The 25,995-nt window shown below is 38.6% G+C and overlaps 1 protein-coding gene across 1 annotated transcript in view; it reads right to left on the bottom strand.

Moving 5' to 3' along the window:
- LOC140187981 (protein unc-13 homolog A-like) overlaps positions 1–25,995 on the bottom strand; it is a 289,194-nt gene that overhangs the window by 192,773 nt on the left and 70,426 nt on the right. Inside the window, exons 7-10 of the mRNA XM_072243844.1 lie at positions 24,942–24,996; positions 14,387–14,422; positions 6,484–6,706; positions 2,964–3,089 (exon numbers count right to left, since the gene is read on the bottom strand). Coding sequence (XP_072099945.1) covers positions 2,964–3,089; positions 6,484–6,706; positions 14,387–14,422; positions 24,942–24,996 — 440 coding nt within the window. The remainder of the gene's footprint in view (positions 1–2,963; positions 3,090–6,483; positions 6,707–14,386; positions 14,423–24,941; positions 24,997–25,995) is intronic.

The raw sequence follows: 25,995 nt of genomic DNA, 5'->3' as shown, positions 1-25,995 counted from the left end.
CTGCCTTGAAGTTAGTCCTTCCAAAGTGTACCACCTCACACTTCTCTGGGTTGAATGCCATCTGTCACTTCTCAGCCCACTTCTGCATCCTATCAATGTCTCTCTGCAGTCTCTCTGTTGTCTGCAGTTGACATTATGATGTGATCAAGGTGCTACAATAAAAATGAAATAAGATTTTTTTTAATGTTCATGAGTCTTTTGGCATAAAGTGAATTTTTAATTTCTTGCCAACAGCCATTTTAGAGTCTGTCCAATTCAACATCCTGGCAGCATATATCAGTGTCGAAATGAAATATTGGGGCCAGTAGTATTTGTTTATAAAAGACGAATGAATTATTTACAATTTTTGATTATGTATCACTTGTGGTCAAGCATAATAAAAGAAAATAAACAACACATCAGGTTTGTAACATTGTCGAATAAAAGTTCATCTGCAACTACTCCAGTCAGTACCTCAAAAAAATATGGTGGGATTGCAAGGAAAGGAAAAACTACAAATATCTTCTTCTAAATGAAAGAGACTTCTTTGAAGTTGAAAGAATCTTTAACTGCTTAGCACCATTTCAACTTTTAAATAATTACAGATTTTAAAAAGTGGCAAATTTTATCCATACAAATCTGGTTACAATACATTATATCACTCTTCCCAATAAATGGCAAGTTGGACATAAATCACATTCTATTGAGCATACAGGTATTTTGATTAGTCTTTCTGATAATCACCTATTTGTGACTGATACCAACTTGAGTACTTTCCATACAGCCTTATCTTCAAATCATGGGCATAGAGAGCAGGTAGTTCTCTTAGTTGAAGGCTGAATATCCAAATTTTTCCAAGGATCAAATAATGATGACAAGGGATCATATACTCAAATACAGACAAATATCAGGACCGCTAGCAACAAATTAATCCCCAAATATAGGAAAATGCTTCATTTAGCTACATCATGTGTATCGTTGAATGACAATAAACTTGTACTTGATATTAGTATAATGCCTAATGTTAGAGATTAGGTTACTCTGACTTTCGTCAACGTTACTGTAGTCCATTAAGTTACAAAAGCAATACCAAAGTACTTTGTGATTCCTCATAATACAGCATTTTGCTTTACTCAAGTCCCACACCACTAGGTTCAGGAACAGTTATTACCCCTCAGCCATCAGATTCATGAACCAGAGGGAATAACTTCACTCGACCCATCACTGAACTGTTCCCCACAACCTATAGACTCACTTTCAATGACTCTTCATCTCATGGTCTCAATATTTATCATTTATTATTACTATTTCTTTGTGTTTGCACAGTTTGTCTTTTGAACATTGGTCCATCTCTGCCTCATGTTGATTTCATTAATTCTATTTTATTTCTCACAATTTACTATGAATTCCCACAAGAAAATGAATCGCAGGGTAATATATGATGACAAATACAAACTTAGTACATTGTTCAAAATTTATTATCATTCTAAGTTATGCAGATCTCTAATTTAGCCAAGATTTATTACATTAATTCAACACCATTTCCTCACATCACAATTTACTTTGCGTTAGTTTTACGTTTACACATGTAAGCAAGTCCTAACCTCACACCCACTGTACATTTTCTGGGCATTGGCATTCTGTGATAGTTTATTCTTCTGCATAAGGTTTAATAACACTGAAGTTAAAGCAAAAAAGCTTCCATTATAGAATTTAAACTCAACCCATAAGAACAAAAGTCATTCGAACCAATACATTACAGATCTGCTGTATTTAATTTGGGACAATCAAACTGCTGATATGCAAGCTATTTCAGGTAAACTAAGATCTGTATACTTTTAAAATGATGCTACGTGAAACAATGAAGTGATTCAAAAGAATGGGGGTAAAAGCTAGTGTTAAATAATGCACGGTTATTAATACTGGGATAAAAATAAGTGCCATGATGGAAAGCAGCTACTGAAACCATGAAGATCAAGAACCTCACCTTACATTTTAGGAACTATAATTTAATAATTTTAAGAAATGATGCAAATATTTTCTTGCATTTAAAATTTTACAATTCACATTTGAGATGTTAATTCAACTTTGCTCACCTCAACACTGAACTGATTCTACAACCTACAGACTAACTATCAAGGACTCTACAACCCATGACATTTATTGCCTATTTATTTAGTATTATTGTCTTTGTTCTCTTCCTTTTGGTATTTGCACAGCTTGCTGGCTTTTGCACATTGGTTGTTTGTCTTTGCTATGTGTGTTCTTTCATTGATTCTGCTGTGTGTCTTTGTATTTACTCTGAACGTCTGCAAGAAAATGAATCTTGAAGTAGTAAATAGTGACACACCTGTACTTTGATGATAAATTTATTTTGAACTTTTTAAGAAATCTTGAATTCAAGAATATTTTTTAAAAATTAAAATGATCAGAAGCCTTTTTCAACCTTATAATGCCCTGAGCACTGTAAATAACTTGATAATCTTAACCTGACAAGTTCTGGAAAAATTTCTCAATGCCAAAAGCATTTTACAAGTGGCATTTTACAGGAAGACTGCAGTAACTGATAGTGTCACTGATTTCTTTAGATTTCATGTCATCCAAACATTAATAATGATACCCAAAATTGAAATAGTTTGAAGCAAACTGTAAAAATACAACTTCAAATTCTTATTCAAAACATTGTAAACTTTGTTTTTTCTCCCCCAATGAGCTAGTATAAAAATCTGACAACAGGAAGTCAAACACTTTTTAAGATCGTAGATAACGCAGTCATAATATTTGTGTTTTGGAGGCCTGCACGGTTAAGTCGTGCATTATTTCAACTTCAGATATTACACCATTGAAGCCACTATGTTCACAAATACAGAAAAAAAAACACTGAAACAAGCATGCACACAACTACCAGACAAGAAGCCACAGCACATTATAGACCACAAATGTCTAGAGTACGAACAAGGCAATAGATTTGGTTTAAAACCCACCTATCCGACAGATCTAGAGACTGCCTACTTTCAAGGGAATACTGACGACTGGTTAGCCTGCTAGAGTCTGACGCAGTCTCTAGGTCACTGCGTCCATTTGTGGCAGAATCTATGCTATCATAGCGTCTACCAGAGAAAGCGGAAAGCATAAAGAGGAAAAAAAGTGAGGGAAGATTAAATAAACAAAAAAAAAGATAATTTTTAATTGTATACTCTACTGAGACAACTGTGCTATCAATTACTTATGAAATTAATTTCTACATTGGAGTTGACCAAATTACTGGGTGAAGTAGAAAAAGTGAAATTTATGAAATAATCCATTGATAAACTACACAATACATTGTTATCAAAATAGGCATTTGATTTTATAGCCTTTTGGTTGCTAGATTCTTAGACAAATGTTTTGGGCAGCGCAATTGAGGTTAGAAAGAGAAAATGACAAAAAGACTTGCTTTCATGATTAGCACACACATATTGTCTTTTCATCATCTTGTATTTAAATTATACAGTGGTCTCAGAACATGGTACACAATAGTTCCTTCAATTTCTAAAGTTCACCCTCATAGTGATGAAAGAACATTTACTCAGCAAACTAAATTACACTCAATAAAAAACATAACAGCCTTCTATATAAAGAGCAGTAGTATTTCCAGTTTGAAATTATAAATAAATTTCACTGCAGAAAATGTAAATTAATGATATGGTTAGGTAAGCAACAACCAAGTAACTATAGTGCTTTCAAAAAACAAGCCAACTAAACAAAACATTTTAATTAATAGGTTTCTTACTGTACTGATATCTTAATATAAATTGTAAAAACTAGCTTCTAGTACAACTTTATGCTATATATTTTCACTGCTACCATTTAAATTATATGCATATTACACTCCACAGTGCCCTTAAGGTATTAAAACTGCAATTTTTAACCAAACTTCAAATTATCAATATAATTATTTTTCAATTTAAAACCGAATTAATACACACTACATGGCATCAAACAACAAGGAACAACCTAAAAAGAGAATGCATTTTGTAAACTATATTCGTAAACTGAGCACCAAATGTACTGATAAATTATATCATAAAATACTAAAGTGCTAATATTTAAATTCAATTGAAGTTTATACTACTAATATTTAAAATAATCCTTAAAAATCTAAGTAACAAAATCAAGAAGCAACTATCTCAGTTATCTGGTACATTTCCTCGGCTTTGTAACACAGTATATTGTACATTTGAATTTATTTGCATGCATAATAAAAAAAAAGTACTATTTTCCCTAGTCTGTGAAGTGTGTATATTTCTAGCCATTCATAATTTGTGCTTGCCTGGAGAAACACTGATTAAAGATCTTGCACTGATCATAATGCTAAAGGTCAATGAAATACAACAATAGTTTTCAAATTACAGGATGGATATGCAACAACATACTATACCTGCAAATCTGAAGCTACAAATCAAATAAATCATTTAGATGAGATGACAATTTCAAATAAGTTAGTGTTCCATTCTCTTAGACGTGGTGCCAGTTATATTTCTTGAGGTCAATATGTCTCTTCCAAGAAAAAAAGTTGAAAACTGCTAACTGGCTAATCTGTTTCATTTCAATACGTGTCCAATCCAAGCACATTTTAAAGTACTCTTTTCTTTCTCTTCTAAATAATGGATGGGTACCCAACAAACCTGATTGAATGTTTTGATAATCACAAAAAAAAGTTAAAATTGCATTATAATTCCATATACTAATATCAAGTTTTAATAAAATGTGAGATAATTAACTAATAAAATAATATCATGCCTGTATAGTTCAGAAAAAGAAATAGTGAACTGGAACCTTGTCACATTGACTGGAAGACAGCATTGTGGGATCAATCAAATTATAAGAAGCAGGTCAACCCAAAAGCAGAAATGTTAGATCGCGATAAAAAAATAAATAGAAATATATGGATGTGCCTGAATATGTGAAAGCTATCTCACATAATATCAGTTTTTCTAAACCATAAGCTAGTGTCTGCCTGAATAATTTTAAAACAAATTTAACAGTTGTCATATGAAATGACTAAACCTCTAAATCAAAAATTAGAAAAGGCCAACTTGAATATTAAACAAAAATTGTGCTCCATAAACCCAAATATTTCTTGTGGAAATGACACAAGGTGATTGGGGGTAATGGAGTGCGAGATGATGCTGAATTTTCAGATTCCTGTACATGGTACCACACAAACAACTCGAGAAATATTGCCGTTATAAATAGGAAAGGGGAAACAAATAGAATGAATAACTTGTTACAAAAGCAGAATTTCTCAAAGCAGTTGGAAATTTCCCATATATTTTACTATAAAATTATTTGTCAACTTCCTTCATTTTTTTAAAAAAATTTTGTTCCAAAGTTAATTTAAAATTGGGTTAAAATATAATCTAGTTGAAAATTGTTTTCATTACTGTCATCCAAAGTATGTAAAACAATTACATATTCTTTGCTTAATCAAGTTGATAATTGCAATATTTCAAAAGCTTTTTTATTTCCATTAAAAGCAATTCTACTTGTAGCATAAACACTTTACTAAATACATACACTTGGGGAAAATATTAAGGCAACAAAATATAATAAAAACTATAATCCTCAAGAATGGCCTAATGGCATTGTATATAACACTTCTATCACATCACTTCCAATTAGCTTACCTCTCTGAACTGTAGCGTTGTGCATTAACTTTACTCATGTACTGAAACTTATTGGAGTTCACATCAAAACCACAATCTCTCTAAACAGGAGATCAACTGTGTACACTGCTTTGCAAATCCATTCAATGTGCTACTTAACCTCATGGGTAGTAGGAGGAATATCTCTTTAGAGGAATAAATTTGCCGGGTTGCCCTCACTTCTCTCCCAGGTTACTGTTGTTTACCAGTGAAATTCATAGCTGAACAGGTAAATTAAACTACTGTTTATGCTAAGATGCAGTTATTTAAGTATTCGGCCAGCTCATACCATGGTCAAACTGTGCATTGGCCCTAGGTTGAGAATTGTGCATGAGCTTATGAAAACATTTGTAAAGAGACCATGGAAATATTACATTGGCTGGTAGAAAGGAAACCACAGATGATATTTTCAGTTGAGAAAACATCAAAAATCATTTCAGTATCTTGAATGAAAAAGACCCAAGTAGCAGATCGCAGCAACTAATTAAGAGCAGAAATTATTACTAATTACAGCCTGTTGCCAGGATTCATTCCACCCTACCTAATGGGAAGACAAGCATTTTAAACCTCCAGGCATGTTATTATTTTATTTCTCTCAGAATTACCTTTGGTCTATCTGGAATATTCCCAATAAACTTAAGTTAGACCAGAAATTCACCACATCAGGAATAAAGCACAACCTCATCTGCAGCCACTCAGCAGTTCTCAGGAACTGACTCGCTGCTCCACTATATAACCCAATTTTCACTTGTTAATGAGAAGAAACATTGATTGAAAATATTCATTTTTGAAATCAAAGCCATCAACAAAATTGTACCTTATTGGCCTCTGATGGTCTGAATAATCTAGCTCATAACTGTGTATAGAATCAGTGCAAGAATCCCGTGATCCATTCTGTTGATGCCGTGAAGAAATGGAATACTGATGGACTGATGCATTTGGCTGAGATGTTGTATAATATGGAGGTGGGATGCTGTTGCTAGTTTCGCTTCGATAGTCGCTGTCTCTGTCATCCACTGCACTGTCAGGATCTTCATTGTCTACAAACAATGAAAACCAGATTGACACAATGATGAAATTCCAGAATTGAAAAATAACACCAGCTTCAAATAGTGTTAATTCTAAAATAAAAAGTGCTAAAATCTATAATTTTACAATTCTCACAACTAGCACCCAATGGATTGCAAGGTTTCATTTATTGCAGAAATCAATTAAGTTTGGAAAGATTAAAAGTGACACATGATCAGATATTCAAAGTAACTGGGCAATTCAAACATCAGTTGGTCTCATGTTACAGAATATGCTCTAAATGCATGCACATTGTAGAAACTATCTAATTAAGAGAATTGTCAAAGAAGATAAATGGACAAGAAAAATAAATTAGTTACTGGGGCATGCAAGTAGCATCCTTTAACTCAAGACCACAAACCTATGGAAGCTCTCTACTATCTTAACTCTGATCTACTAGTTCAACTATAACCTGAGTTCTGGATTAGCGCCACTCAGTTCCAAATTCAGCATCAGCCTTACTTAGAGACTAATTCCAGTGTCTACTTAAAATAGCAGAATAAAGCCCACAACATAATGCAAAAACTGAACATGAGACTGAACTTTAATTGATTTGGCCATCTAGTTAGAATTCACCCCTGCGTTCAGTCCATGAGCTACAGACTTTGCACAAATGCATGCTTCTGACTGTCCTTGATCAGATCCCAGAGTCAGATGACCTGGTCTAGCAAAACACACATAGTAAAGCCCTGCTCCAGAAGTCCCTCTGAGATTTCTGTCAAAGTCTGTGAGGCTTTATTAGTCTCTGATACTCACAAACATTGAAAAAACCTGAGAGTGTTTGAACTTGCTAAAATTAAAAGCATGATTAAAATACATTCAACACAAGCATCCGCCTGCAGTTCATGGATATCACATGCTCTCTCTCCCCGCCCCCCCAATGCCCTCAGACTATGGGCAGATCAATCAGCACCAGGCCCAGCTGATCAGTGACATTCCCTTGGCATTGCCCAGCCTGCCTCCACTCTCTCCAAAACTTAAAACAAACTTACTTCTTCCCCACCAACCCCCTATTCTAATGAAGACCTGCAATATTAACTGTTTCTTTTTCTACGGATGTTGCTTGACCTGATGAGTATTTCCAGCATTTTCTACTTCTATTTCAGATTTCAAGCACCTGTTTAATCTTTTCCCTTAATTATTGTTTCATTTTCTAATACACTAGACTATTATGAAGCAGAAGTCACTAGAAGTTGAATAACATCTTGCCCAAATAACCTTGTTCAAATTTTATGGGTTTAGTCAAAAATCACCTGTCCTTGTCTACCAAATTAACATACATTGTTATGTATGTGGCTTTCAGCGCACTATGCACAAAACATTATTTCTTTCCAGTACATTTTAAAATTACCCACTTAGTAAATAGTCTGCTGAATAATGGCCTCCTCACAAAGTAGTGGTGGAACCATGATGATAATGAACAATGTCAGCTAAAATTGTATCATGATACTGTTAATATTCTATGTTTAAATTGTCGGCATTTGGAGAAATTTTGTTAGTGGAATGCCTCTACAACTGTCTGCTATGATACATAGAAAAGTAGTCATGTGGAATTTATAGATTTCAATGAACTGCTCGTCGTTTTACTTGCCAAATTCCAGGAAATATTGTTTTCATAATGTAACAGAAATAACTGATGAGAATATTACAGTTAGTAGCTTAGATGGATAGTCAAAATTCGTTCTGATCAATAGATCAGTTAGAAGATTTGAATGCCAAAGGAATCTGGTGACACTCACGGCATAGATGTGAAGTTCACTCAGAAACAGGGGGCTTGTGGTGAACAATTCTGTTGTGATGTTTAGGCACAAATGTGTCATGGTACCACCAAAGCGGCGGCATTGGGATCACAACTATTTATTGAAAAGTAAATATAATGACCTGGCTGTCTATAAGAATATGATTAGTAATTTAAGAGATGATACAAAATTCAGGAAACCAGTAAATCCATCACTCAGGGCGTGCCTTCCTCTCATCAATATCATCAAGGAGGAAATTTAGAGGCCTGAAGACATATACTCAACATTTCAGGAACAGCTTTGTCCCCTCTGCCATCATATTTCTGAATGGACAATGAACCTATACATACCACCATGCTATTTTTTGGCTCTCTTTTTTAATATACTTACACATACATACAAGTCTTATTGAAATTTACAGTTTTTAAAAAATTTATTGCAATGTACTACTGCAGCAAAACAACATATGCCAGTGCTATTAAACCTGATTCTAATTCACACTTGGAAAACTATACATAATGGGACATAGAGCAGACGGCATTTAATGGAAAAGTGAAAAAAGATTTATTGTGATGTTAAGAATTAAATGATACAATGATCCGGCAAAGGGACAATGGGAACAGAGTCTAGATAGCATACATGTGCAAGTTTTTTTTGAAGATGTCAACATAAATTGAGAAGACAGAGTTACACAGGACCTAGGTTTTATAAGTACAGGGGGGGCCAAAGCAACCACGTTATGGTATAGCTTTATAATATGGTGACGCTCCTGTTCGAGAACTGAGGAAAGGAATCAAGGCACTGGAGAAGATCCAAGGGAAATACATTAGAAGAGTGTGCAACATTACAGCAGCATGGAAGTACAGAGAAATTGAAATTGTCCTCAAATCAGTGAAGCTCAAGGACAGACTTAAATAAAATTAGAACTTATTTCTAGTTCCTAGAAAATCCGATAAAGCAGATTAATAAAGAACCAGGAGAAATAATAATTACAGTGAATTGTTATAATTTGGCAAAACAGGTGGAAGGTTCAGCAATAAGTTTCAAAAAACAGAATACTGAGCCACTTTAAAAAGGAACATCTGCTGATTAACAGGAATAGAAAAAAACAGATATAGTATCAACAGAAAATCTTTATCACAGTGAACCACAGAAATAGTTGAGGCTCCTCAGGCTTTTGATAGTGCTGCTCTGGCAGAAGTCATGAACAACTGAATATTACACTGAGTACAGTAAAGTCATGATTACCCGCTATCATGTTGTTTCGTAAACCTGACAGTTTGTCACCTGATTCACTATAATGGTTCCTATGCTCTTATTAAATTCATTGGGCCACTATTTCACAACCTTCTTAATAGGATTCAATCTCCATTTACAGTCACCAGATTCACTGGAACATTTATTATTCTACATTCCGGTGTGTTAAAAAATGAATTAACAATTGTGTTTTGGTATAAATATAAGTAATAGCAATTAGATCTAAAATAATCTGATTGTGGACTTCAGAAAGGGCAAAATGGAGAAACACACACCAGTCCTCAGAAGGATCAGAAGTGGAAAGAGTGAGTAATTTCAAGTTTCTGGGTGTCAATATCTGAGGATCTATCCTGGGCCTAACATATCGATGCAGCTACAAAGGCACAACAGTGGCCATATTTCATTAGTAGTTTGAGGAGATTTGACATGTCAAGGACATTCACAAATTTCTACAGATGTACCATGGAAAGCATGCTAACTGTTTGCATCATTGTCTGGCATGGGTGGGGGGGGGGACTACTGCACAGAACCCAAATAAGCTGCAGACTGTTCTAAACTAAGTCAGCTCCATCATAGGGACTAGCCTCTGTAAATGCCTCAAAAAGGCTGTATCCATCAATAAGGACCCCCCCCCCCATGTCATGCCCTCCTCTCATTGTTACCATCAGGAAGGAGGTACAGAAGCCTGAAGATACTCACTCAACAGTTCAGGAACAGCTTCTTCCCCTCAGCCTTCAGATTTTTGAATGCACACTGAACCTGTGAATACTACTCCACTACTTTTTATTTTTCAACTACTTAATTGATACACACACACAAAATCATTTTTCCTCTTATTATTATGTATTGCAATGTACTGGTGCCACAAAGACAAATTTCACAACATATGCCAGTGATGATAATAATGCAAACACGAGGAAATCTGCAGATGCTAGAAATTCAAGCAACACACACAGAGTGCTGGTGGAACGCAGCAGGCCAGGCAGCATCTATAGGAAGAAGTACAGTCGATGCTTCGGCCGAGACCCTTCGTCAGTACGAACTGAAAGAAGAGATAGTAAGAGATTTGAAAATGGGAGGGAGAGAGGGAAATCCAAAATGATCGGAGAAGACAGGAGGGGGAGGGATGGAGCCAAGAGCTGGGCAGTTGATTGGCGAAAGGGATACGAGAGGATCATGGGATGGGAGGCCTGGGGAGAAAGAAAGGGGGAGGGGAGCACCAGAGGAAGATGGAGAGCAGGCAAGGAGTTACTGTGAGAGGGACAGGGAGAGAAAAAAAAGGAAAAAAAATAAATAAATAAATCAATAAATAAGGGATGGGGTAAGAAGGGGAGGAAGGGCATTAACTGAAGTTAGACAAGTCAATGTTCATGCCACCAGGTTGGAGGCTACCTATATACCTCCGCCAGGAAGGTCTCACAGCTCTCCGCTTCTTTTTGGATTCCAGACCTAACCAGTTCCCCTCGACCACCACTCTCCTCCGTCTAGCAGAATTAGTCCTTATTCTTAATAATTTCTCCTTTGGCTCCTCCCACTTCCTCCAAACTAAAGGTGTAGCCATGGGCACCCATATTGGTCCCAGCTATGCCTGCCTTTTTGTTGGCTTTGTGGAACAGTCCATGTTCCAAGCCTATACTCTGTCTCTATCTCTGGAGACAGCTTATCTACTGATGTCTACTATAAGCCTACGGACTGTCATAGCTACCTGGACTATTCCTCTTCCCACCCTGCCTCTTGCAAAATGCCATCCCCTTCTTGCAATTCCTCCGTCTCTGCTGCATCTGCTCTCAGGATGAGGCTCTTCATTCCAGGATCGCTCCCTACATGCCTCCCTTGTCCATTCGTGTCCACCCCCCCCCCCCCCATCCCTCCCCACCGATCTCCCTCCCGGCACTTATCCTTGTAAGCGGAACAAGTGCTACACATGCCCTTACACTTCCTCCCTCACCACCATTCAGGGCCCCAGACAGTTCTTCCAGTTGAGGCAACACTTCACCTGTGAGTCGGCTGGTGTGATATACTGCGTCCGGTGCTCCCAGGGCAGCCTTCTATTATTGGCAAGACCCGACGCAGACCGTGAGACTGTTTAGCTGAACATCTAAGCTCTGCCCGCCAGAGAAAGCAGGATCTCCCAGTGGCCACACATTTTAATTCCATGTCCCATTCCCATTCTGATATGTCTATCCATGGCCTAACTTCCGTTAATGCCCCTCCTCCCCTTCTTATCCCATTCCCTTATTCATTGATTTATTTATTATTTTTTCTCTCTCTCTGTCCTTCTCACAATAACTCCTTGCTTGCTCCCCATCTTCCTCTGGTGCTCCCCTCCCCCTTTCTTTCTCCCTAGGCCTCCCATCCCATGATCCTCTCCCTTCTCCAGCCTTGTATTCCTTTTGCCAATCAACTTTCCAACTCTTAGCTTCATTCCTCCCCCTCCTGTCTTCTCCTATCATTTCAGATCTCCCCCTCCCCCTTTCAAATCTCTTATTATCTCTTCTTTCAGTTAGTCTTGACGAAGGGTCTCGGCCCAAAACGTCGACTGTACTTCTTCCTATAGATGCTGCCTTGCCTACTGCATTCCACGGGGGGTGGGGGTGTTTTTGTGTGTGTGCGTGTGTGTGTGTGTCCATGTCCAGTGATAATAAACCTGATTCTGATAATCCAGCACCAAAACCCTAATTAACATAGATTAGAACAGCACAGAAACACCTTTCAGGTCATCATGTCAGTGCTGACAAGAGTGCGAAGCTAAAATAATCCAGTCTTCCCACACATGCTCCATATCCCTCTGTTCCCTACCTTCCCATGTATTTGTCCAAATGGCTCTTAAACATTGCTATCATATATTCTTCCACCATCTCTCCTAGCAGCATGTTCCAAGCACCCATTATTATTCATGTTAAAAAAAAACTGTCTCACAAATCTCACTTAAACTTTACTCCCTCTCACCTTTTGGAGTTTAACATTCGCACCCTGGGAAAAAGATTATCCATTCTATCCAAATCTCTCATAACTTTATACTCTTCCATCAGTTTGCTCCTCAGCCTCCACAGCTCCAGAGGAGAGAGAAAAAAAACGATCTGTGTTTGTCAATCCTCTCTTAATAGCTAACACTTCATATTGCAGGCAACATTCTAGTGAAACTCTCCTACACCCCCTCTCCCGGATCCTCTATTCTGCATCCTTCCTGTAATGTGGTGACCAGAACTGCACGTAACACTCCAGATATGGTCCAAATACAGTTGTATACAACTCCAACATGATTTCCTAGTTTTTATACTCAGTTCTTTTACTGATGAAGACAAGCATGCTTTACCATTTTATCTATTTGTCTTGCCACTTTCAGGGAGTGGCACTGGTGTACAGAGGTATTGGAGTGCAGGCAAGGACCCTGCCATATACTGTCTTGCATTTGACTTCCACTTACCCAAATTTAACTCAATCTGCCATTTGACCTGTCTGTATTTCCAGTTGGTCTATAACCAGTTGAATCCTTTGACAACCTTCCATAATGCTACCAATGTTTATATTATTAGCCAACTTACTAATTATCTCAATAATAAATATACATACTTACATAAAAACACAAAAATGCCAGCACTAATCCTTGCAGAACATCAATTACATATTTCCTGAAGGATCATTGCAATTAAATTCTCAAAGTAATTTTACTCTCATGTTATCTCTAACTGGACATGATAGTTTCTTTAAAAACCTTCAATATCTTAATATTGAATTTTAAATTTTCAGAGCAAGATCATAAAACAAATTACTTACAAATTTCCTGTACACATAAAACATAGAAAATACTCAACAGGTCAAGCAGCATCTGTAGACAGAGGTAGATGGTCTTTGAAAAGAATCATCAGAAGGTCATTGACCTGAAATGTTATCTCTCCACAGATGCTGTTTATTCCAAGTATTTCCAACATCTGCAATATTTTGCTGTCATATATATCAACGCAAATTTTATTATATGTCACATAACTATATTAAAATAGACTGTTTAATATATATAAATTTCAATACAAATATATAAGCCTATAAGACTCGATCAATTTCAGTTTACAGAATAACTGACTAATCAGGAAAAATTATCAAAATTTGTGTTGGCTATTAATTGACAATGTCAATATTAATGTCTATTCTTTAAGATATACAGAGACACAAGAGACTGCAGATGCTGGAATCTGCAGCAACAAACAATCTGCTGAAGTAACTTAGTGGGTCAAGCAGCATCTGTGGAGGGAGAAGAAATCAATGTTTCAGGTCAAGACCATGCATCAGGACTCATCACCAGTCCTGAGGCAGGTTTTCAACCTGAAGTGTTGATAATTCCCTTCCCCACTACAGATGCTGCTTGACCTGCTGACTTATTCCAACAGATAGCTTGTTGCTTTAGCTTTAGTTTCATTGCAATTGGCAAATTATTGTGATGCATGCTTGTTGTTACCCTGAGGATGTAGTGAAAATCTTGATTCGAAGGACAAAAATGGAATCTTATTCATCACAGTTTGGTCTATCAACCTCATTCTGTACCATAAAACTTGTAGGCCTGTTAAAAACTACTCAGTGCACATGATAATCTATATTTGACTGAATCTGCATTCTAATAATAGATACATTATCAGTCAGAAGCAACAAGTAACTACATACTTTGATGGTCTCCCCAGCCGAAATAGCTCCAGTTGCCTGTGGGACAATAAAGGATAGGAAATAATTAAAAAGGAAAAGCTACATCATAATGACAAAAAAAACTAATCAATACTGTTAGGAACTCATGGTGTTCCTGAACTGACATTACTCAAACAAAAATAAATTCTTCTGCCAGGTTTTGTTTTAGGAACTCTGCAAATATTTTTTTTTAAAATATACAATCCTTAAGATGGTTAAATTGAATAGTTCAGTAAAGAGTAGTTACTGAGGGAGATAGTTCATTTGCAACCCAGTTAAGCTTCTATTTGTAAGCTACTGGAAGAACTCAGAAGGGTCTTGACCCAAAATGACGACCATCCCTTTGCTTCCACAGGTACCACTTGACCTGCCGAATTCTTCCAGCAGTTTATTTTTTGCTTCACATTCCAGCATCTACAGTTCCTTGTGTCTCTAAAGTTACATTTATACCTTGCATCGCTGATGTAGAGAATTCCCTACTGTTTCTCAATATTCCCTTATATTGGTGATGCTCTGGAAATTGGAACACTGAAGCAAAATGTTAGATAATGGGAATAAAAATGAGCTTCTAATACTAAGCTTTAGGAACATATACCTCTATACTTTGCAAATGCAGTGCTTCAAAATTCATTTTGATGGTGTATTAAAATATTACAGAATGTAATAGTTTAGAGAAGATGGCGGACTATTCCTTTTACAGACAGTTGCCTTAATAAAATTTTCCAGAGCTGTTTTTTCAGGACTCTGTGTGCATTCACCAAAGAACAAAACCTCCTAGGCTGCATTGAAAGATCCCCTGAATGCAGCTTTCCCTCATGAAACTTAGAACTTCACCAATGTTGTGGTCTTCCAATCATGGCTGCAGAAAATAAAAGTACACAGCAAGAGAAAAAGACAAGTCACTTGAGGCAAATTTTCCATCCTCGAGTTTCTTATCAATGTAGTTGGCAATATTTTACAAATTTAAAAAAGGAAAATGACTTGAAAGGGCTACTCAGACAATGGGACCTCTTTAATCCCAATAAAATGTTCACTGTAAAGACTTTAGTATTTCATTTCCACAATAATATGGGTCTTAACTCCTATCCCAGCTCATCACTTTTGTTCATGGTGACTTATTTCCAGACGTCTCAAATTCACATCTTCCAATGACCACACTCCTGTTTCCTCCATTCACCTTCTTTGCCTTTAACCACCACTTTCCCTCCTCTTCCCACTGCACATTCTAAGTCTCCATTCATCTGCCTCTTCCATCTTCTTCTTCCAATGCATGTTTAGTGATGAACCTTGACCAAGAATCACCATCCAAAATTCTAAAAAATCCTTATGCCTCACCACTTCCATGTTCTCCATTAATTTGTTTCTGAATATTTATCATGGACCAAACCGACAGTTCGTCCCTTTGGCCTAGCTCCCAATATTTTCTTTATTCCTATACCACTGAAGAATCTGCGAATGGCCCTTGACCTGAAATGCTCACTGTCTCGCTCTCTCTACTGATTGCACTGCTTCCCACATTTTCTGTTTTTGCCTCAAGTTGTCAGCATCTGCGGACTTTGGCTCCAAACCCACGTACCTAAACGGGGTAGTCAGTGCTCATTTTTTAGTTTTGTCTACCAGTTCACCACATATTCTACCACCATTTCCTGTTTTCCAGTGCAACTAGATGAGTCATCTTATGTTTGACTGTACATATTATGCCTATTTCACCTAATATTTTAGTCATTTTTATTTATGTGACTAATGAATATATTAGATAGAGAATGCAGGGCCCAAGCTTAGCAACTACAGTACAGACTGAGTTTCACTGAAACAGAATATCTGTGGAACAGCAAAGGTGGTTCATTCAAAAATTATGCAAGATTTACAAATTAATTTTTCAAGGTGAGGGTGTTATGGGGAAGGTTAGCATTTATTGTCTATCCTTAGTTTCCCTGTGAAAACCCAACTTCTTAACCAATGTTATCTTTGTACTCCCAAAGTCTTGTTGAGTGAGGATATTCAAGTTTAGACCCAGAGATAATTTCTAAGACAAGATGGTGTGCAACACAGATAGAACAGAACTGGTGAAGGTGTTCTAGTGCTGTACCTGTTGTTCTCAAAGGAGAGAAGAACAGGTACAATGCAGAAGATACAAATGAAGACCATCAAGTTTAGCAACAGATTTGCTCACTTCTCATCATCATTAACTGCTAAATTTCAGGACTGATGTCAGTCTACAGAAATGCAATCAACATAGAATGCACAACTTCTTCATTTTTAAATACACAACCAGTAATCCTTTAGAGGATTTTATGTAGATTCTCTTGTTAAAATGTATCTGGTGCTGTAGAAATTTTGACTCCAATAAATGTGTTTTGTCCAGGTTCACTTTAGTGTGGAATTATCAAAATTTTGCTGAAACACTGACTAACACAATTTTAAAAACTTCACTGCACTCCAATGATTAGAGTAATGGCTGAGTAAACAAAGTTTGCAAGAATCAGACAAGATAAATGGGATCTCCCCCTCCCGCTGGTAATTCTAAACAAAGTGCATTTAGTTAATCGGTTCTAGTTGTCGAAGGTCTTATGTCGCATTCTTATTTTTTGCAGATCAGTGGCAGTTATTTAAAAAGGGAGCTTCAAGGGAATTTGTCCATTGTACGTGCCTATCAGCGGCTATAACTGGAGCACCAATCATGAGTTAGATAGCAGGAAAGGTTCAGACATAAAAGGGAGACACTGCCTAGGAGAGCGGTCATTGATGGAGTGATCGGAGGCAGAGTGGTAGGGCTTTGGCTCATTCGGGCTTCAGTGATAACGGGTCACAATGAGGTAAGTTACCTGTGAGGAATATAAACAGGATGTCCGTGAGGCCACTGTTCTGTATTGGGTGTCAGATGTGGGATGTCGAGGAGACTCCCAGCCTCCCGGACGGCCACATCTGCACCAGGTGTGCCAAGCTGTAGCTCTTTTGGGACCGGGTTAGGGGACTGGAGATGCAGCTCAATGACCTTTGTCTGGTCAGGGAAAGTGAGGAGGTGATAGAGAGGAGCTATAGGCAAGTAGTCACACCGGGGACATGAGAGACAGATAAGTGGGTAACAGTCAGGAGAGGGAAGGGCAAGAGTCAGATACTAGAGAGTACCCCTGTGGCTGTCCTCCTTAACAATAAGTACTCCTGTTTGAGTACTGTTGCGGGGGGGGAGGGGGGGGAGAAACAAGGAGGACGGCCTAGCTGGGGGAAGCAACAGTGGCCGTGCCTCTGGCACAGAGTCTGGCCCTGTGTCTCAGAAGGGTAGGGAAAGGATGAAGGCAGCAGTAATAGGTCACTCTATAATTAGGGGGTCAGAAGAGTGATTCTGTGGACGCAGAAAAGAAACACGGATGGTAGCTTGCCTCCCAAATGCCAGGGTCCAGGATGTTTCTGATTGCGTCCACGATATTCTGAAGTGGGAAGGTGAACAGCCAGAGGTCACAGTACATAACGACATGGGTAGGAAAAGGGAGGAGGTTCTGAAAGCAGACTACAGAGAGTTAGGAAGGAAGTTGAGAAGCAGGACCTCAAAGGTAGTAATCGTGGGATTACTGCATGTGCCAAACCACAATGAGTATAGGAATAGAGTGAGGTAGAGGATAAATGCATGACTGAGGCATTGGAGCAGGGGACAGGGATTCAGATTTCTGGATCACTGGGACCTCTTTTGGGACAGGCATGACCTGTACGAAAAGGACAGGTTGCACTTGAATCCGAGGGGGACAAACATCCTGGCAGGGAGGTTTGCTAAGGCTATTGGGGAGAGTTTAAACTAGAATTGCTGCGGGGTGGGAACCGAACTGAAGAGACGGAGGAAGGGGCGGTTGGCTCACAAATACAGAAAGCTTAGAGATAGTGCGAGAGGGAGACTAGGCAGGTGATAGAGAGGGGATATGCTCAGATCGATGGTTTGAAATGTGTCTACTTTAATGCAAGAAACATCATGAACAAAGCGGATGAGCTTGGAGCTATGATGTTGTAGCCATTAGAGATTTGGATGGCTCAGGGCCAGAAATAGTTACTTAAAGTGCCAGGCTTTAGATGTTTCAGAAAGGACCAGGAGGGAGGCAAAAGAGGTAGGAGCGTGGCACTGCTGGTCAGAGATCGTGTCAGGGCTGCAGAAAAGGAGGATGTCATGGAGGGATTGTCTACTGACTCTCTGTGGGTGGAGGTTAGAAACAGGAGCGGTCAATAACTCTACTGGATGTTTTTTTTTAAAATATAGACCACCCAATAGTAACAGGGACATTGAGTAGATAGGAAGACAGATTCTGAAAAGGTGTAATAATAACAGGGTTGTCGAGGGGGGAGATTTTAATTTCCCAAATATTGATTGGCATCTCCCAAGAGCAAGGGGCTCAGATGGATGGAGTTTGTTAGGCGTGTTCAGGAAGGTTTCCTGACACAATATGTAGATAAACCTACAAGAGGAGAGTCTGTACTTGATCTGGTATTGGAAAATGAACCTGTCAGGTGTCAGGTCTCTCAGTGGGAGAGCATTTTGAAGATAGTGACCACAATTCTATCTCCTTTACCATAGCATTGAAGAAGGATAGGAACAGACAAGTTAGGAAAGCATTTAATTGGAGTAAGAGGACATATGAAGCTATCAGGCAGGAACTTGGAAGCATAAATTGGGACAGCTGTTCTCAGGGAAATGTACAGCAGAAATGTGGCAAATGTTTATGCGATATTTGCGTGGCATTCTGCATAGGTACATTCCAACGAGACAGGGAAAGGATGGTAGGGTACAGGAACCGTGGTGTACAAAGGCTATTGAAAATCTAGTCAAGAAGAAGAGTTTACGAAAGGTTTAAAAAAAACTAGTTAATGATAGAGGTTTAGAAGATTATAAGGCTAGCTGGAAGGAACTTAAGAATGAAATTAGGAGAGCCAGAAGGGGCCATGAGAAGGCATTGGCGGACAGGATTAAAGAAAACCCCAAGGCATTCCACAAGTATGTGAAGAGCAAGAGGATAAGACGTGAGAGAATAGGACCAATCAAGTTTGACAGTGGAAAAGTGTGTATGGAACTGGAGGAGATAGCAGAGGTTACTTTGCTTCAGTATTCACTACAGAAAAGGATCTTGGCAATTGTAGGGATGACTTACAGCAGACTGAAAAGCTTGAGCATATAGACATTAAGAAAGAGGATGTGCTGGAACTTTTGGAAAGCATCAAGTTGGATAAGTCGCTAGGACCGGACGAGATATACCCGAGGGTACTGTGGGAGGCGAGACGGGAGATTGCTGGGCCTCTGGCAATGATCTTTGCATCATCAATGGGAACAGGAGAGGTTCCAGAGGATTAGAGGGTTGCAGATATTGTTCCCTTATTCAAGAAAGGAAGTAGAGATAGCCCAGGAAATTATAGACCAGTGAGTCTTACTTCAGTAGTTGGTAAGATGATGGAAAAGATCCTGAGAGGCAGGATTTATGAATATTTGGAGAGGCATAATATGATTAGGAATAGTCAGCATGGTTTTGTCAAAGGAGGTCGTGCCTTACGAGCCTGATTGAATTTTTTGAGGATGTTACTAAACACATTGACGAAGTTAGAGCAGCACATGTAGTGTATATGTAGGGGGTCCAGTTTGGGTGGTAGCATGCTGCAGATGTAGTCCTTGACCAGCCTCTCAAAGCATTTGCTTATCATGGAGGTGAGTGCAATAGGACATCAGTCATTCCGGCATGTTACTTTGGTCGTGCTTACTTTCTAAACTTGTGTCGTAAATGCATCTTATTATTTGTTAAGTTCTTTGTCATAATATTACTTTACATGTTGTGTGTATGCGTTATACAAACTGTGCTGGGCACCTTGGTCCAGAGGAACATTGTTTTGTTTGGTGACATACTATGTACAGTTGAACGATAACAAACTGAAATTGACCTCCGATAATTTGATGTCTTCAATTTCATCTTGTCACAATGATTATGGAATGGAAACATTGTCAAATCTCCCCCACCACCATGACCCCTTCTTTCACTTTCCTTTTGTTGGTCCAACTGCATCACCCCAGAACAACACAAAGGGAGAGGACTTTCATGAAGATCACTACAACATTCTGATCACAAGCCTTGTGGATGTATTTATTTCTGTATTGAGATGCAGCGCAGAGTAGGCTCTTCTGGCTCTTCAAGCTGCGGCACCCAATGATCCTCTATTTAACCTTAGCCTAATCATGGGACAATTTAAGTGACCAATTAACCTACCAACTCGCTGGTCTTTGGATCTGGGGAGGAAATTGGAGCACCAGGAGGAAACCCACAGTCACGGCAAGAACGCAAAAACTCCTTACAGAGAGTGGTGGGAAACGAACCTGGATCACTGGTAGTATAAAATGTTGTGCTAACCACTACGCTACAGTGCCATCCTCTTTTTTTTTTGTCAGTCTGTTTTGTATTGACAAACACCTAGCTTTCAGTCACAGATCTGATGTTCCACTGAGATCACCACAATCATGGAACAATTATTGCCACCTCCTATCACTCATTCCCAATTCTGACTTCTTCACTCACTGCATGAGCAGAATGTCTGAAAATGTGGTCAGTGAATCACACATTCTCTGGCACTTGTCAATTTATTAGCTGACCCCCCCTGGGGTACACCATCTGTACCCAACTGTGCATTGCTTGGAGAATTCTTGCCACAGCTACATCCATCACTCTGTGCTACACATACCTTGTGGAGGATGAATCACCAGATGAATAACCGTCGATCCAACTCATCTCACTGAATTGCAAGTATCTGAGCTAAGCATGAATCCTGCGACTGCTCTCGCAGAAGGATTTAGCTCTGAGGAATCATCCTCCACCCACTTCTGTTGTCTGTGCAAAGAGCCACTCAAAATGTGGATTACTAATGTCAAGTTCCAATCTGCAAATTATATTATCGAATTTCACTTGCTGTTCAAATGCAGTCAATGTGACTCATAGCCGCTTACCAGTGAATCTCCAACAACTCCCCCTCGACACCTGCAGATTCAGAATTTGAGGAGACCGGCACCTCGTGCAGGAATGAGGGGAAGGAAGCAAAGAACAGACCAAAGGGCATTTGCAATGACACATGTGGACATGCAAGGGTGACGGAGGTATTTATGATACACAATACAAGTCAATGTTACACCATAATGGCCTGATTAATACCATTGAAGAATATGCAGAGCATTCCATTGTTGCTAAATTCCAGGCTAGGCTCCATCATGCTCCTCTCCTTAATGGAAAAGCCATCCAAAACTATGTGCTAACTCCATTCACGGAAGTCCATGCACTGACTCCCAATTAAGCAGTACTTCAGGTTTAAAAATTCTCCCCCATGTTTTCAAGTCCCTGCAGAATTTTTCCTCTATGCAAGCTCCAATGGATTAACAACCCTCTAAAATCTCTACCCTGATCTAATTCCAGTTCACCCACAAATGTAATTACTCCACTGTTGTCAGCAGCATGTTCAGCCTTAGAGGCCCAAAGCTATTGAATTTCCTTCCTTGTCCTTCATTTCCCTCTGCCTCTCCTTCTCAAAGCTCTTCCTCTTCACTAAAGAATTTTGCCTTTGGCCAATTTGTATTTCGTAACAGTTCAGAAAAGCACAGCACAATATTTTGATTAGTTCAGAGGTTCTCAACCTGGGGTCCACAGACCTCTCTGCTAATGATAAGGGTCCAGAGTCCAGGGCATTAAAAAAAGCTTGGGAACCACTGGCTTAGTTCAAAGTACAACATCATCAGAAATTGATCATTTTGTTACGTTGTCAAATTTCATTTATTATAAAAATGTGCAGTGATAGCTTCACTTTTGGTCTCATGAGAAACTCTGGATACCATCACCAGAATTGTTACTTACTGGAGAATCACGCAGTTCAGATTATGAAGCAAGAATTAAATTTCAAGCTGTGGCAGATGACAATAATTTCCCAACTAGGATTTGAATCCAAGAAATCAAAAATGATATAGATCAACACCACAGAACATGGTAAACCAATTATTCATGTTTTGTGCCATAACAAACTAACAGGAGACAAGGAGCCTATAAAGGGAAAGTGACAACTTGAGTGGACAAAGGACAAATAGAATGCAAGTGGGAAACTATGCAAAGGCCCATTCTGGAGGTCCTGTTTCTGTGCTGTACATCTCCACAACTCTGAATGCATGACATTATGAAAGATATAAATCACATTATCTAAAAGGTGAGAGACTGCAGACCCATCTAACGTGCCAAATAGAAACGTTAGAATGCGACGGGAGGTGAGGACCATGATACAATCACTGTTACCAAAGCAGTAGTGATGAGAAAATTAGTGGGCCTAAAGACAGACAAGTCACCTGTTCCCAGCCTGCTGAAAGAAATGGTGAAAAGTATAGCACATGTGCTATTGATTAATTACCAAAAATTTTCTGGACTCCTGGCAGATTGGAAATTAGCAAATGCAACTGGTTATCAAGGTGGCAAACGGAATGTTGGCCTTTATCACTAGATGGATTAAACTTAAGAGCAGAGAGGTTATGCTGCAACTTTTAGGGCACTAGTGAGGCTGCACCTTAAGTACTGCATGCAGTTGTGGTCTCCTTGCTTTTGTAAAGATATACCGGCTTTGCAAAGGGTGCAGGGGAGGTTCACTGGGTAGATTCTGAAGATGAGGGGGTTAGCCTATGAGGAGAAATTGAGTTGCCACAGACTATACTCACTGGAATTCAGAAGAATGAGAAGGGATCATATAAAAACATACAAAATAATGAAAGGGGTAGACAAGATAGAGGCAGTAAAGTTGTTTCCACTGGTAGGTGAGACTAGAACAAGGGGACACAGCCTCTGGATTTGGGGAAATAGGTTTAGGATGAAGATGAGGAGAAATTGTCTTTCCCAGAGAGTTCACTGCCCATTGAAACAGCTTACCTCATTAAATATATTTAAGACAGTTAATATTTCACATATCAGGGAAATTAAGAGTTATGGGGGGAAAAAGGCAGGTAGGTGGAGCTGATGCCACAACTAGATCAGCAATGATCTTATTGATTCATGGCCTACTCCTGCTCCTATTTAATTTTTTCTTTTGTTCTTACATTATCTTAGGAAATATTCTTTTGGCAGGAAGTTACAAGACTGAGAGGAGAGTGAACACAGAAGATCCAAGGTGGTTTTGCAGGGTGGGTATAGAGAGAATTCTTTTGAGTGAGAACCTAGATCCAATCATCACTCTCTAAAAAGGTAGACTCATTTTCAAAGGACAGGGACAAGTTCTTAACAAGCAGTGGGCTGGTAAAATAAATATGGGTAGTGTAGGAGCCATATATCTTCTCTATTTGCTATATATTCTATGCTGCACGATTAAGTTTATTATGATAACTAGCCACATCACTGGGGGCGTGGTAAAAGCGAAGGGAACAAATTATGTATTCATGTTTATGTTGTTGCAGTTTGTAACTTGGCTCCACAGAGATCATATCTTTGCTCATCACTGAGATAGTGCTCAATAATGCTGAACTGTACACTTGCTAATAAAAGATCAGAATAAGGAAGTCGACTCTTTGGAGCAATCATTGGAGCCATGGGCATGTCATGCAAGTATAACAACTCTGTGGGGTCTCAGTCTGTCAGCAATTATTTGTTTTGATTTTGGATCAATTTTGCCGCTGAAGGTAGGCAGGAATGTGGAAGTGAGGTTAGTCAGATCAGCCAAAATCTTAATAAATGGAAGAGCAGGCTTGAAGGGCTGAAAGGCGTGCTCTTGCTCCTAATTAATATGTTTGTTTTCAACTCCCCAAGATCATAGTTTTTAAATGAAGTAGAGGCAAAAATAACTGCACTGCATTTCAACATTTAACTGCACAAACTGTGGCACAAATTATTTCTCAATAAAAATAATCTTAATCAAAAAAAACAATTTTCCCCCAAAGAGAATTCTGAGAACAATTACTGTGTTATAGATAATGTAAACACGTGACTGTTCCTGACTTTAATTTAAAGCTATTTGCAACTGCAGTACATTAATTGCTACGGCGTAGGTGAACATATCAGTTTGTCATCAGTGGAACAAATCTTTTGTCATATTAATGCTAGCAAGGTCTTCATGCTACTTGGCACTAGTTTATAATTTATTGAATCAAATGAAGTAGAATTTGACACAATAACTAAGAGATTGGCTAGGTTGTATCTGAAAAGATGAACATTCATCTGGGCTGGTACAAGGGCGTAACTGAGACCATTAGGTTGTCCATTCAACCACTGATTTAATCTTAACATGACAACAGATGGAATCTTATTCCTCAAAAGTGGTGATAATATTAAATAATATTTCTAACCCCTGTAAAACCAAGGCCATATATGACAGCATCAAGTAATAATATTTAGGCAATTAAACTAAATGTTTTTCTTTATTTTTGATTAGAACAAGATAGCGAAACATAGCTATATTCATCAGTCACTATACGTTAACTGCCTCCTATAGCAATTTTAGAAGTTAACAACTGAGTTCTGGCATAATAATTAGACTCAAATACCATTTACTTTTATTTGGTTGTACTTACAACACTGGGAGCCAGGGACAGGTAAAGGCCTCTCCTCCTCCTCTTGGAATGTATACTATGTGAAACAAAGTAGTACCATTATATTAGATGTCTGACAGCTGTAATAGTTTGAACTCTACACAAGCGATATACTTCAGTTTTTAAATCTGAGGCATAGTGTTTGTATTGACACCATCGGTTTCCAAGCACAGACGCCATTTAGAACAGATAAGGAGGAATTTATTTACTAGAGGGTGGTGAATCTATGGAATTCATTGCTACAGATAACTGTGAAGGCTAAATCATTGGTTATATATAAAGCAGAAGTTGAAAGGTTCTTGATTAGTCAGGGTGTCAAAGGTTATGGGGGGGGGGAAGGAAAGAGAATGGGGTGGAGAAGGATAATAAATCAGCCAAGTTGCCCAATTCTGTTCTCAAATCTTACGGACACAGACTTCACCTAATCCTTCATGCAGCAACCAGTTCTGAAAGACTCAACAGGTCAACTAGCATCTATGGAGCAATATTTTGGGTTGATGAACATTTGTTGGAACAGAACTTTCCCTACGCAGATTATGCCTGATCTACTGAATATTTTCAACCTTTCAGATTTCCAATATCCACCATAGTTTGTTCTTACATTACATAATACATTTCCAGCAATGACACCTCTAAAGGGCATTTATATCATCTGTTGACAAGGCCAGACACAGGCAGGCTGCTCGCACAATTGCCTTGGAAGAGATGAAACAGGGGCTAAGCCAGAAGTACTTATAAACCTGGAAAGGGGGATTATAATAGAACACCATAGCACAGAACCTTTAGCCCACGACGCTGCACCGATCTTTTAACCTAATCTAAGGCTACATCTACACTACGCCAGATAATTTTGAAAACGCTGGTTTCGAGTAAAAACGACAGGCGTCTACACTAAGCGTTTTCTTAAAATATCTCCGTCCACATTAGGCGGATTATTTGGACATGCGCAGGACACACAGAAAACAAGTGAAGAGGAAACAGTATACTTGGTGCGCATTTGTCCAGTCACAGAGTAGAAAAACTTTAAAGGAATTGC

This window comes from Mobula birostris, chromosome 26, assembly GCF_030028105.1.
Source record: "Mobula birostris isolate sMobBir1 chromosome 26, sMobBir1.hap1, whole genome shotgun sequence".
NCBI lineage: Eukaryota > Metazoa > Chordata > Chondrichthyes > Myliobatiformes > Myliobatidae > Mobula > Mobula birostris.
The sequence above is the reverse complement of the archived record's forward strand: the minus strand, read 5'-3'. Positions and strand labels throughout refer to the sequence as shown.